The sequence below is a fragment of the Perognathus longimembris genome, chromosome 9 (assembly GCF_023159225.1).
Source record: "Perognathus longimembris pacificus isolate PPM17 chromosome 9, ASM2315922v1, whole genome shotgun sequence".
Lineage (NCBI taxonomy): Eukaryota > Metazoa > Chordata > Mammalia > Rodentia > Heteromyidae > Perognathus > Perognathus longimembris.
In genome coordinates this window covers 33,996,386-34,009,178 of record NC_063169.1, presented here as the reverse complement: position 1 = coordinate 34,009,178, position 12,793 = coordinate 33,996,386, and the positions used below count along the sequence as shown (strand labels likewise).

General features: G+C 42.2%; 1 protein-coding gene across 4 annotated transcripts in view; it reads right to left on the bottom strand.

Annotated features, from left to right (window-relative positions):
• Slc16a10 (solute carrier family 16 member 10) overlaps positions 1-10,939 on the bottom strand; it is a 134,466-nt gene extending 123,527 nt beyond the window's left edge. For 2 of the 4 annotated variants that reach the window (XM_048353919.1, XM_048353918.1), the window contains exon 1: positions 10,325-10,939. In XM_048353919.1, coding sequence (XP_048209876.1) covers positions 10,325-10,661 — 337 coding nt within the window. In that variant the 5' untranslated portion in view covers positions 10,662-10,939. The remainder of the gene's footprint in view (positions 1-10,324) is intronic. The other 2 variants (XM_048353916.1, XM_048353917.1) reach the window with 1 other exon arrangement.
• Positions 10,940-12,793: the final 1,854 nt, after the last annotated feature.

Sequence of the window (12,793 nt, the reverse complement as noted above, 5' to 3'; positions counted from 1 at the left end):
CAAGCATTCCACCATTGAGCTATAGCACTGGCCCTTTGCACTGGATTTTGACTCTTCAGTGAGTATTTCTCAAAACAGGACTGGCGGAGGAAGCAGCAAGGTTGCCCTCACTATGAATAACACAGCTAAGTTCCTAAGAGGCACAATTAGTCATTTTTAAGGCATATTCAATATTACAGTAGTCTTGTATTAAAGAAAAGGGAGGGAAAGGGAATCCTAATTATTTCCATAGCACAAATAAAAGTAAAGCCTGAAAAAATCTTGGCTAGCAGATAAGCAAAGAAGTGTAGCTTTGTCTTCTGAATATTAGGGATACTTATTTACAAAAGAAGGTAAAGAATTCTTGGAAGAAAGTATCAAACTGTCAAAGATCATAAGTTTTTTACGGGTTTTTTTTTTACAAAGGAATAGTGAATCAGAAGCAGATTTGGCTCATATATATTACATTATTTCAAATCTGTAGCTCACATTTATCCCACAATTAAAAAATTTGTAAAATGAGAAGTGGAGCTGTGGCTCAAGTGGAAGAGTGCTAGAAATGTGTAAAATGAAGGGTTACATTTTTACTTAGGATTTCAGCAAGTTATCTCAGCACCCTATTTCTGATTCATATGTATAAGGTGAGGAATGATCTTTGCTGTTAATGAAGATGTTTGCAAAGATGTGACCAAGCATACTTGGCACAGGTGGTCTAGGAGCACTACTTCACTCCATCCTGCAGACTGTCTCTTCTGTGTGGTAGGTCTGCATAGCTCTCAGACACACAGGAGTTGCACATTCTGAATCCCTGCCAGTGAAAACACCAGGAGTTTCTGTGTGGGTGGCACCAGTGAAGCAGGTGCTCGGAACTGTGGTGAGCTGACTATTCCAGTTATGTTTGGGGTGTAGTTGGTTTTTATTGAGGTTTGTTTAATTTGAATATGAAGTCAATTTTCTGGTTGAGCTTCCATCACTCTAAGTAAAATTCTTTTAAAAAAATGACTTCAAGCCAGGCATCAGTGGCTCATGCCTGTAATCCTAGCTACTCAGGAGGCAGGAAAGTTCATGAGATTCTTACCTCCAATAAATCACACACAAAAATTTTGGAAGTGGAGCTGTGCTAAGTGATAGAGTTTTAGCCTTGAGCAAAAGAAGTTCAGGGACAGTGCCCAGGCCAAGTTCAAGCACCAGGATGAGCATAAAAAAAGACTTCAAAAGATTTCTGATGACCTGAGTAGGTGACACTTTCAAAGTTCTAGAGATAATACAAGTAATATGCAAGATATCATTTCAAGGAGGGGGGGAAAACAAGGTTCAGGACAACTTTTTCACAAATACAAATTTTTCACCAAGTTTCAGGACAACTTTTTCACAAATAACAAGTTTTCACCAACTAAAAAGATGCTCTCCAGTCCAATTTACTGGGTGATAAATACTGATATGCCACACAACCCTAATGTGTGCATGCTGCAACTTCCTTATCTATAAATGGCACAGGACAAGGAAACTGAAAAAAAAAAAAAAGGCCAGATGTGAGGGCCCTTGCCTCACCGATAAAATGGAAGCAATAGGATCTCTTCAAACCCAAGAGTTCCAGATTCAGCCTGGACCACTTGAGACCCTGTCTCAAAAAAAGAAAGGAAGGAGGGAGGGAGGGAGGGAGGGAGGGAGGGAGGGAGGGAGGGAGGGAGGGAAGGAGGGAGGGCAAGGCTAGGCACTGGTGGCTCACACCTGTAATCCTACTCAGGAGGCTGAGATCTGAGGATCATGGTTCAAAGCCAGCCCAGACAGGAAACTGTGAGACTCTCATCTCCAATAAACTACACAAAAAAAAGCTGGAATTGGCACTGTGGTTCAAATGGGAGAATCTTCACCTTGAACAAAAGAAGCTCAGGGACAGTGCCCAGTTCCACAGTTCAAGCCCTAGTACCAGCAAAAAAAGAAAAGAACGTTTAAATAATGTATGAAAAATCTCTTTCTTTATACTATAAGACTACACAAGCTGGGCTGGGAATATGGCCTAGTGGCAAGAGTCCTATACATGAAGACTTGGGTTCGATTCCCCAGTACCACATAAATACAAAATGGCCAGAAGTGGCACTATTGCTCAAGTGACGGAGTGCTAGCCTTGAGCAAAAAGAAGCCAGGGACAGTACTCAGGCCCTGAGTTTAAGGCCCAGGACTGGCAAGGAAAAAAAAAAGACTACACAAGCTATCACTAAAGTAAATATAAAATGCTTTTCATATAGCATGGTGGCACCCACCTGCAAATCCATCACTCAGGAGACAAAGGCAGAAAAATTGTGTGTTCCAGGCCATCATCCTGGGTTACAAAGCAAGACCCCATTGTGAATAATAATAATAATTAGAGTAAAATGCTTTTTACAGAATGCTAAACCATAATAGGCTAAATCAGGTTCCCTTCTATTTTAAGTTTAATTCTTAAATTATTTAAATTCATTCTCAAAGAAAATTCCATAATACAGCTATTTCCAACATCCAAAAAAGCTTTGCCCAAAAGTTTTTGCACAAAAAGTTACACTGTTATGTCTCAGAGTTAGGACACAGAACTGAAAAGGTCAGGTGCTTCGCTGGAATCTACAAGGACTAATACTCACAGAGGATAGGAGTGGCACACATAAAGCCACAGAAGCAAAAGCACTGAGACAAATCTGGACATGTACAAGACCTCAGCTTAGCTAGAGCACACAAAACAAGAAGGAAGAGGTGAGTAGCAAGGTAGAGGTAAGAATCAGAGCTTGCAGGCTATAGCAGTACATTGTTAATGTTTTCCTAAATAAAATAAGTATCAATGATGGAGTTTAAGCAGAAAAAATGGTTGGATTCAATCATTTAGAAAAACCACTCAAGTATCTAACTGAAGGTAAGTGGACTGGCTAAGGTGTTCTGACAATTGAGGCTCAAGTTGACAAAGGTAAGAATTAAGATGAAGCAGTGAAGGAAAAAGAGGACTGGCTTATAAGGCATTAAGGAGGTAAGCACAAAAGGACTTTGTTGGATTAACATAAAAAAGGGGAGAAGAAATAAATTTCAGATAAACTCTGGGTTTCGAACTTAAGCAACTGGAGGTATCATGCATGGAAAAAATTCAGGAGGGAGGGCTGGGAATATGGCCTAGTGGTAGAGTGCTTTCCTCGCATACATAAAGTCCTGGGTTCGATTCCTCAGCACCACATATGTAGAAAAAGCCAGAAGTGACTCTGTGGCTCAAGTGGTAGAGTGCTAGCCTTGAGCAAAAAAGCTGCCAGGGACAGTGCTCAGGTCCTGAGTCCAAGCTCCAGAACTGGCAAAAAAAGAAAGACAAAGTGAGAGAGAGAGAGAGAGAGAGAGAGAGAGAGAGAGAGAGAGAGAGAGAGAGAGAGAGAGAGATATTCAGAAGGAATACATCTGTCTGCAGGCGGGCTGCTGTTCCTAGTGATAGGGGAAGGTTACATGAAGTATCTACAAAATGAATCCACTTTAGGTGGTAAGTACATCTGTGCACCCAAATGGAACTGTCCATAAATTATAAGATATGTCTTAAACATAATGCAGGGTTTTGGAAATAACAATTCCAAAACAGCAGCTGGAGCCATGGGATTATGAAATGCTCAGGTAGGCTGAAAAAAGGAAATATACAATTAAGAGCTAAGCCTCAAAAAACTGCAACATAGTCTCAACAGGGATACATATAAAGATATAGCAGGCCAGGCGCCGGGGCTCACACCTGTAATCCTAGTACTCAGAAGGCTGAGATCTGAGGATCATAGTTGAAAGCCAGTCCAGGCAGGAAAGTTCATAAGATTCTTATCTCAAACTACCAAAGCTGTAAAAGTTGTGGCTTAAAAGTGGTAGAGTACTAGCCTTGAACAACAACAACAAAAATCAGAGGACAGGCAACAATGACAAGAAAACGACATAGCAAATCATATCAAGAGCCCAGAGCATGGAGCTGGTGATGTTGTTCAGTGGTAGGGTATTTGCTAAACACATGCAAGGCCTATGATAGTTCAATTTCTGAAACTGCAAAAGGGATAAAGAAATATACTTTTAAAAATAACCTATATTATAACATCCCAAAGTTACCTCAAAACAACTCCTGAAAAAAATCCTGTTAACAAATGCAGCAGTGGTACTCATTCAACACTATGCTGAAAATAAACTATACAACTTTGTGGGTTGGGATAGAAGGAAAAAACTGGAAGTGAAGAAGAGGTGACATTGTCCAAGAAGAAATGCACTCATGTGGGACAAAAAATATGGGAGGGGGTAGCAAGTAAGACAAGAAATGTACTCATTACCTTATGTATGTAACTGTAACCCCTCTATACATCACCTTGACAATAAAATTAAATTTAAAAATCAAAAACAAAAAGAAATGTACTTATTAACTGATTTATATAACTACATCTCCTTGTACACCACCTTTATAATAACAATTTTTTAAAAATACTATGCCCCCAAATGAAGCAGTTTCTCTCAGATCCTCTCTTGCCCTACTGGTCTCACCCTCACTCTCCTCCAAGCAAATTATAACAACTTAAATTTCTTCTCCCCAAGTATGTCATGAAAACTACAGCCCTTTCCCCAAAGCTAGCCAAAAACCTAAAAAATACATTACTCTACACATACATTTCCTTTTCCAGCCATAAAGATATTTTCTGACCTGTTGGCCAGAAAAGTTCCTTAACCAAACCATTGGATTACACATGATATCACTAATTACCTGAAAAACCAATTCTAAACACATACTTGTTTTAAATAGATATTTTAAAGTCAAATATATTATTAAAATATTTGCACTCTTCCAGAAAAAGCAGAAGATAAGTAAATGAGATTAATGTCCAGCAAGATCCCAGAAAGTATCCCACAATACTGCATCCTCATCAGCCTTTAAATGTATCAGTTACATATTTATTACCTAACACCAAAGCAATACCCATTGTTCAACCTAGCTGCTGTGTTATACAGAGCCATCACAAGTGCAAATGCACAGGGCCCCTTTGTAGAAATTAGACAAAGGGCGCCCAGAGAATAGGCCTCTTTGGCCAAAGCCATACACAGCAATCACACAGATAAGCACCAGGATCTTCATAGTTTTAGCTGGCATACAACACAACTGTACTATATACATACACGAAGTTGGCTGAAAGAGTTGTCAAGGATTGAACTGAAGAAATGACAAAAATATTCATCAAAACTAAATATAGAGGGGCTGAGAATGTGGCTTAGTGGTAGAGTGGTTGCCTAGCATGCATGAAGCCCTGGATTCAATTCCTCAGTACCACATACACAGAAAAGGCCGGAAGTGGGGGCTGTGGCTCAAGTGGCAGAGCTCTATCTAGCCTTGAGCACAGAGAGGCTCAGGGACAGGGCCCTGGCTCTGAGTTCAAACCCCAGGACTGGCGGGGGGAAAAAATAGAGAGTTCCAAAGAACTCAAGAGACAAAATAGGTTTCCCTTGCCCATTTTCCTCACTGTGATAGCTTGAACCTAGATTGTCTCCCAAAAGGTGCATGTGTTAAAGTCTCTGTCCCCCATCTTGGCACTGTTGGGAGGAACTTTTAAGAGATGGAACCTAGTGGGAGGTCTTAGGTCACTGAGAGCAAAACCTCAAGGAAGACTGTGGGACTCTATTCTCTTAAACTCTCTTTCACTCCCACACACACATTGCCACATGTAACCAGCTCCCTCACCACAGTCCAAAAACAATGATACCAAACAATCATGGTCTGGAACTTCCAAAACTGTGAGATAAAATAAGCCTTTCTTTATAACTTTATTATCTCAGATATTTTGCAGTTAGGGAAAGCTACTAATACACACACACACTCACCTTCAGCTCAGTAGTACTATAATATCTCAGCCAACTGGAACTTGGGGATGAGTAGTTCTCTCTCTCTCTTTCTCTCTCTCTCTCTCTTCCCCCCTTTGTGTATCTCTCTGTGTCTCAAAAGAAGAAAAAATGAGTTCTACCTACCTGAGTTTGCAAAAGCAATGACAAACAACAATTGTTTTGACTGTATCTGTAATTCATCAAGAGTATGGTAATGCTGCAGGAACTAGTCTTAAAATGCAAACTGTGAAACTCTGGACTTATAAAATAAGGAATTAATTTTAAAGTCAGAAAAATAAAAAAGGGAAGCTTTATCATAATGGAAAAATAGTAGAATAACTTCAGATTTTTCAACACAAACTCTAAATGCAAAGAGAACCTGAAAAGATAGACTTCAAGCTTTAAACAACTGTCAACCCAGTGAAGGTATCATTCATTATTGATATAAAAACAAAAAAAATCCATGAAAAACAAAAACTAAAAGAATTCATGAGGGGCTGGGAATATGGCCTAGTGGCAAGAGTGCTTGCCTCCTACACATGAAGCTCTCGGTTCGATTCCCCAGCACCACATATATGGAAAACGGCCAGAAGGGGCGCTGTGGCTCAGGTAGTAGAGTGCTAGCCTTGAGCAGGAAGAAGCCAGGGAAGGTGCTCAGGCCCTGAGTCCAAGGCCCAGGACTAGCCAAAAAAAAAAAAAACAAAAAAAAAAAAAAAAAACAGTAAGGTGTTAAATCCTATACATGCATAGAGTAAAACATATAGAACAAATCTTAAAAAAAAAAGAGAATTCATGACCACTAAACAAACACTACAAAGGATATTAAAGCTTAGCATAGCCTCAGAAGAAAACAATCAAAATCAAAGAAAAACAGAAATAAACACTACTGGCAAAATTACTTTAGTAAAACAGCAAGAAGAAAGAAGCAAGCAACACGAAAATAATAAAATGGCAGGAAATAGCATATTTCTCAATAGTAACATTAAAAATCAATAGGCTCAACTCTCCAATCAAAAAAATGTAGAGCAGCAGTCTGAATGGAAAAAAAAAAGATCCAAGATCCATACCTCACTGTCAAAGCATCAAGAATATGAACAATAACAAATGGTAGCAGAGATTGGGGGAACAGAAAACTTTATTACATCATTTGTGGAAATGTTAACTAGGGCAACTACTCTGGAAGGCAGTTTGTAGATCCCTCAAAAGACTAAACATAGAACTATCCTACTATCTAACAATGTGACTTTTCGGTACCTATCCAGTATATTACAAGTCAGGATACAGTAAATATACTTGCATATCCATGTTTATTAATACATTATTCACAATAGCCAAGTTATAGAATCAGCTCAGATACACTACAAAGAATGAGTGGATCAAGAAAATTCAATGGAATTTTACTCATCTGTTAGAATAAATAATATTGGCATTTTCAGAAAAATGGATGGACCTAGAAAAATTATGTTAAGTGAAGTAATTCAGGCTTAGAGAAGAAAACAGTGCATGCCCTTTTCCCATAAATATATCTATAAAAATACAAGCATACATGATAACATGTACAGGGTGTTATGCATATAAACAGAAACAAACTGACTAAAGAATGGTATGCTTAGGGGAAGAATCCAAAAATGTAACTCCTCTGAACAACTAGTAAACTGATTTAAAAAATGAATACTAGGAAGTGGCAAAAAGGTTGGGGCAAAAGGGCAATGGGGGGGGGCGCACAAAAAGAGGGAGGAAAGGTGAGCAAATGTATTCATTATATTCATTGTACATTATGTAAAAATTGAACTACATAACTTTGGGGGTAGAGATGGAGGGGGAAATGGGAGAGAATGATGGAAGGAGCAGCATTCATTAAGATACATTGCACTCATAACCTCACATATGGAATTGTAACCTCTTTATACAACTACTTTAAAATATGCTAATTGTGTCAATTCTGCCTCCTCCTTGATTTTTTCTCTCCTAGACATTCAAAACTGACATAAAAGGCCTAAAATTATTCTTGTTTGCTACTGTATATGCATGTCTATTCTGCTGAACTTTACAAGAGATTACTCTTAAATTAAAGATATTCCTTAAATTAAAAACTAAGGACACATTACATTTTAACATTTCTGTACCTGATCTTGACCTGTATAAAATAGCAGCTTCAATAGTTATTTAAGTAACAGAAATGACCAGGTTAAATACAGTACCTTACCCACATGCACAAGGACATACTGTACAAGGATGTGCATTGCAGCATTATTTGTGGAAAGCTTGAAAACAATCTAAACATCCATTAAAAGGAGGAAGAATAAAGTACAACATATTCATGTAATGAAAATCACATACATTTAGGGAGTAGGGATGTAGCTCAGTGGTAAGAGTTTGCCTGGCATGCTCAATGCTATGGATTTGATTCCCAGCACTACATTAAAAAATAAAAGTACAAAAAAAAATAAAAGTACATAATAAACCTGGGCAACAGTAGCTCATGCCTGTAGCTACTAAGGAAGCTGAGATCTGAAAATCAAGGTTTGAAGCCAGTCTAGGCAGGAAAATCTGCAAGACTCTTACCAATTAACCAGTTTTTAAAAAATAAAAAAGCTGAAAAAAAGGCTGTGGCTTACATGGTAGCATACTAGTCTTGAGTTCAAAAACTAAGGGAGAGTGCCTTGGCCCTGAATTCAAACCCTAGTACCAACCACAAAAATTATTTAATTATTTTTAAAACCCTTAATATTACATTACCTTTTCCTTAGAATTCATTGTCATAGTACTGCTTGTTCTTTGTATATACACAAAAACCTAAGAAATATGCATTCTAAAAGTAAGCTTTTTGTTTGTTCAAGGTTAGCGCCCCTCCAATTGCACCAGAGCTTCACTTCAGGCATTTTGGGTAGTTGATTGGAGATAAGAGTCTCAAGGACTTTTCTGCCCCTCTGGCCTCAAACTGTGTCCAGCTTTAACTTTAATTTTTAAAAAGAGTTATTTTGCTATGTGCTGATGGCCCATGCCTGTAATTCTAGCTACTCAGGAGGCTGAGATCTGAGGATCACAGTTCAAAGCCAGCCCCAGCAGGAAAGTTCATGAGGCTTTAATCTCCATCAAAAATGCCAGAAATAGAGCTGTGGCTCAAGTGGCAGAAGGCTAGCTTTGAGCAAAAAAAGTTCAGGAACACTGCCCAGGCCCTTGAGTTCAAGCCCCAAGACCAGCACCAAAAAAAAAAAAAAAAAAGTAGGCAACATAGAGACTCTTGTCTTAAAATAAAATAAGACACAAGGAGAGGGAGAGATATCATTACTGACCATTTTAGAGTTTCCCAAATGGCAGAGAAGGAATCTGATATGGTACTAGAAATCATTTGACTGTCTCTGTCTCCAGCTTCTGACAAGCCACTTTATTTTATTGAGCTTCAGTTTTCTCATCTAAATGGAGTAGACAACACCTGCCTTTCAGGATGAGTGGAAATAATTAATGTACAAGTATTATGCAGGTGGTCTAAAACTTGCTTTTTGCCTAACCAGTCAAGAAGTCTGGTAACAAAACCGGCGGGGGGGGGGGGGGCGTAGGGCAGGAAGGAAGATTGAGTTGTGCCTTTTGCCTGTAATGTACTATGTGATAGAAAATGTCAAAGAAGGGCTGGGGATATGGCCTAGTGGCAAGAGTGCTTGCCTCGTATACAGGAGGCCCTGGGTTCAATTCCCCAGCACCACATAAATGGCCAGAAGTGGCACTGTGGCTCACTCAAGTGGCAGTGCTAGCCTTGAGCAAAAAGAAGCCAGGGAGCCAGGGACAGTGCTCAAGCCCTGAGTCCAAGCCCCAGGACTGGCTAAACAACAACAACAACAAACAAACAAAAAAAAAACAGAAAAGAAAAGAAAATGTCAAAGAATACAACAGGAAGGAACAGCCCATTGCCTTCCTCTTCCCATTGCAAGCTGTGGCTTCCTCCTAAGAAGAGTGAGTGACAGCACCAAACCATAGCTTTCCAAGGGCTCCTTTCAGAACTGCCTGTGACCTTGGGGTACATTTTGTTTTGTTTTGTTTTCAACTCGCCAAACTGCTGCTCCCTTCTACCACCAACATACACACACACACCCCTCTGCAGTCTAATAGGCAAATTAACCACCCAACAGTCGTGGTCACGAAAGAGACGGTGAAAGTGACAGTGTGAGGTGGTCTATGCAGAGAAGGTTGTTTTCCAATCTTGGAGGAAAAAATTAAATAAAATAAAAGGTACCTTGGACGTTTGGTGCCAACTCTGCAAAAAAGAGACAGGAAGACGACCGGGGCAAATAAGTTCTGCGACTTGTTCCCAAACACCCAGTCTCTGCATGTAGATTGCACACAAAGACCTGGGCACCTAGGCCCCGGGAGCTCCCCGGGCAACTGGACAGCCCGCCACACTCCCCTTCCCGCACATGGGACCCTCAGGGCGCACGAGGGATGTGCTTGGAAACCCTGGCTCCGGCCGCCTCCGCTCCTCACACCCTCCCCGGGCTGGCCGACAGCGCCTCACCGGTCTTGAAGACCATCTTGTCATCGTCCTTGGAGCCGAAGGTCTTCAGCATGGACACGAAAAGCACCCCACAAGCATTCTGGATGCCGAACACCGACCCGTTGCACCACATGGCCGCCAGCATCACCAGCCAGCCCCAGCCACCCTCCGGGGGCTCCCGGGGTTCAGCGTCCGCCGGTCTCCCCAGCTCCACCTCCACCTTCTCGGTGGCCGCCTCAGAGCCGTCTGAGGGTCCCGGGCCAGACAGCGAAGTGTCCCCCGAGGGCTCGGGGTCTGGAGGCAGCGTGTCGCTGGTCCTCCGCTCAGCGGCAGCGGACTCCTCCTGGGAGGGCACCATAGCCGAGGCGGCCCCCTCGGGCGCCGGGAGGGCACAAGGGCGCGAGCGCCCGAGTGGCTCGCGGAGGAACTGCGAGGGCGGGTAGCGCGGGCTGACTCCGGAGGCCGAGGCGAAGGCGGTGGAGCCTCTGAGGAGAGGCCAGGTGGGCGGGCGGCGCACGGCACAGAGGCAGCCGAGAGGACGGCGGCGGCACGGGAGCCAGCCAGCACCTCAGCACTGGGCGACAGGGCCTCACAGTCCACCGCCCCGCACCACCGACGGAGCCCGTGGCCAGTGACCGCTTCTTAAAGGTGCCCCCCGCCCTCCTTTTGGGGGCGTGACCAGCAGCGGGACGTGCCCCCAGAGCCCACAGATGATTGGTCCGAGGCGCGCGGAGGCGGGGCTCCCCTTGGGGCGCTGCACAGTCTTCAGGAGCGGGCGGCTGGAAAGTGTGCGCGCGACTGTAGCGGGCCTCCTGCTGGACGGCTGGTGGCCTTGGAGGTGTCAGGTATTAACAGAAGGGCCACGCCTCCTCCTTGATGCCTGCTTGGTGGATCATTGATCAGGTCAGCTGCACTAGGTAGGTCTTTAGCCTCAACTCACTGACACAATGTCACAACCAAACTAACACTGTGGTTTGGTCTTGTATTTGTTTTGTTTCGTTTGGCTTTTTCCTCTTGATACTAATTATGCCACCTGAGTACTTAAAAAGGAAATCAGAAGGATCAGAGGCCTCGTTTAATTACTTCAGATCCATGTTCTTGCAGACATTTCTTTGAAATACTTGGCACATTGAAGATGATCCTTGCAGAAGACAGAGACTCCAATTTCAGTCTTCAGCCAAGCGGTTTTGACAGACAGCTAGAAAAGAATGCTTTTCATCTAGCTCTGCTGTTTACACTTTAAAGCTAAACTTATATTCTCTGTGCCCCTGCAGCTTGAAGTGTCAAGTAAAAGAAGCATAGCAATTAATATTGAAGTCATGTGTAAATGTCTCAGTGATTCATATTCTTCAACCATATCAAAATGTGCTTCTTACTGATGTATCCACCAGTGTGGTAGGATACACAGAGGACTGTGACTACATCTCAGATTCTCTCCATAAACTAGTGAGTAAAAACAAACATACAATACACAATGAAGTTCAGATGATACTGTGTTATATGTGCAACTGAGAGTGGTGATATGGGACCATTAAATTCTCCTTGGAACACTAGGCAATAGCTTTGGCAGCAAGGAGCCTATGAACCCAGCCCTGGATAATACATAGGACTTCTTCAGGCAAGGACAGGCAAAGTACTCTAGCTTGAGAAAAGTGGCATCAACCATGAAAATTGGGATATGCTTGAGGAAACAGGAACACAATTCAAGTGTAATCTGTGTTAGGTACAAAGTAAATATAGGCTATCATTTAGTATATAAAAGATTCCCCAGAGGCTTAGTCCTCAGTCTAAGAATTAGTTGTATTGTTAAGAAGTGATGGGGGGCTGGGGATATAGCCTAGTGGCAAGAGTGCCTGCCTCGGATACACGAGGCCCTAGGTTCGATTCCCCAGCACCACATATACAGAAAACGGCCAGAAGCGGCGCTGTGGCTCAAGTGGCAGAGTGCTAGCCTTGAGCGGGAAGAAGCCAGGGACAGTGCTCAAGCCCTGAGTCCAAGGCCAAAAAAAAAAAAACAAAAAAAAAAAAAGAAGTGATGGAAGCTTTAAGAGGACAGGCCTTGAGGAGGGTTCATAGGTCATTGGAGGCCTACCCCCTGAAGAGATTATGCACTGTTGAATATCCCTTTCTCTCTTACATTTCTGGCCCTAGTGATGTGAATAAGCTGCTTCTGCACATGTTCCTCACTATCATGTACTACTTTTCCACAGACCCAAAACACACAGGGCCAATTAACCAAGAACTAAGGCTAGGGATGTGGCTTAGATAGAATGGTACAGTGCTTACCTAGCATGCATGAAGACCTGTGTTCGATTCTTCAGTACCACATAAGCTGGAAGTAGTTCGGTGGCTCAAGTGGTAGAGTGCTAGTCTTGAGCAAAAGAAGCTCAAGGACAGTGTCCATGCCCTGAGTTCAAGCCACAGGGCTGGCAAAAAAGAAAGAAAGAAAAAAGGAAAAGAATTGTAGCCTCTGGAACTTTGCAGCCCAAA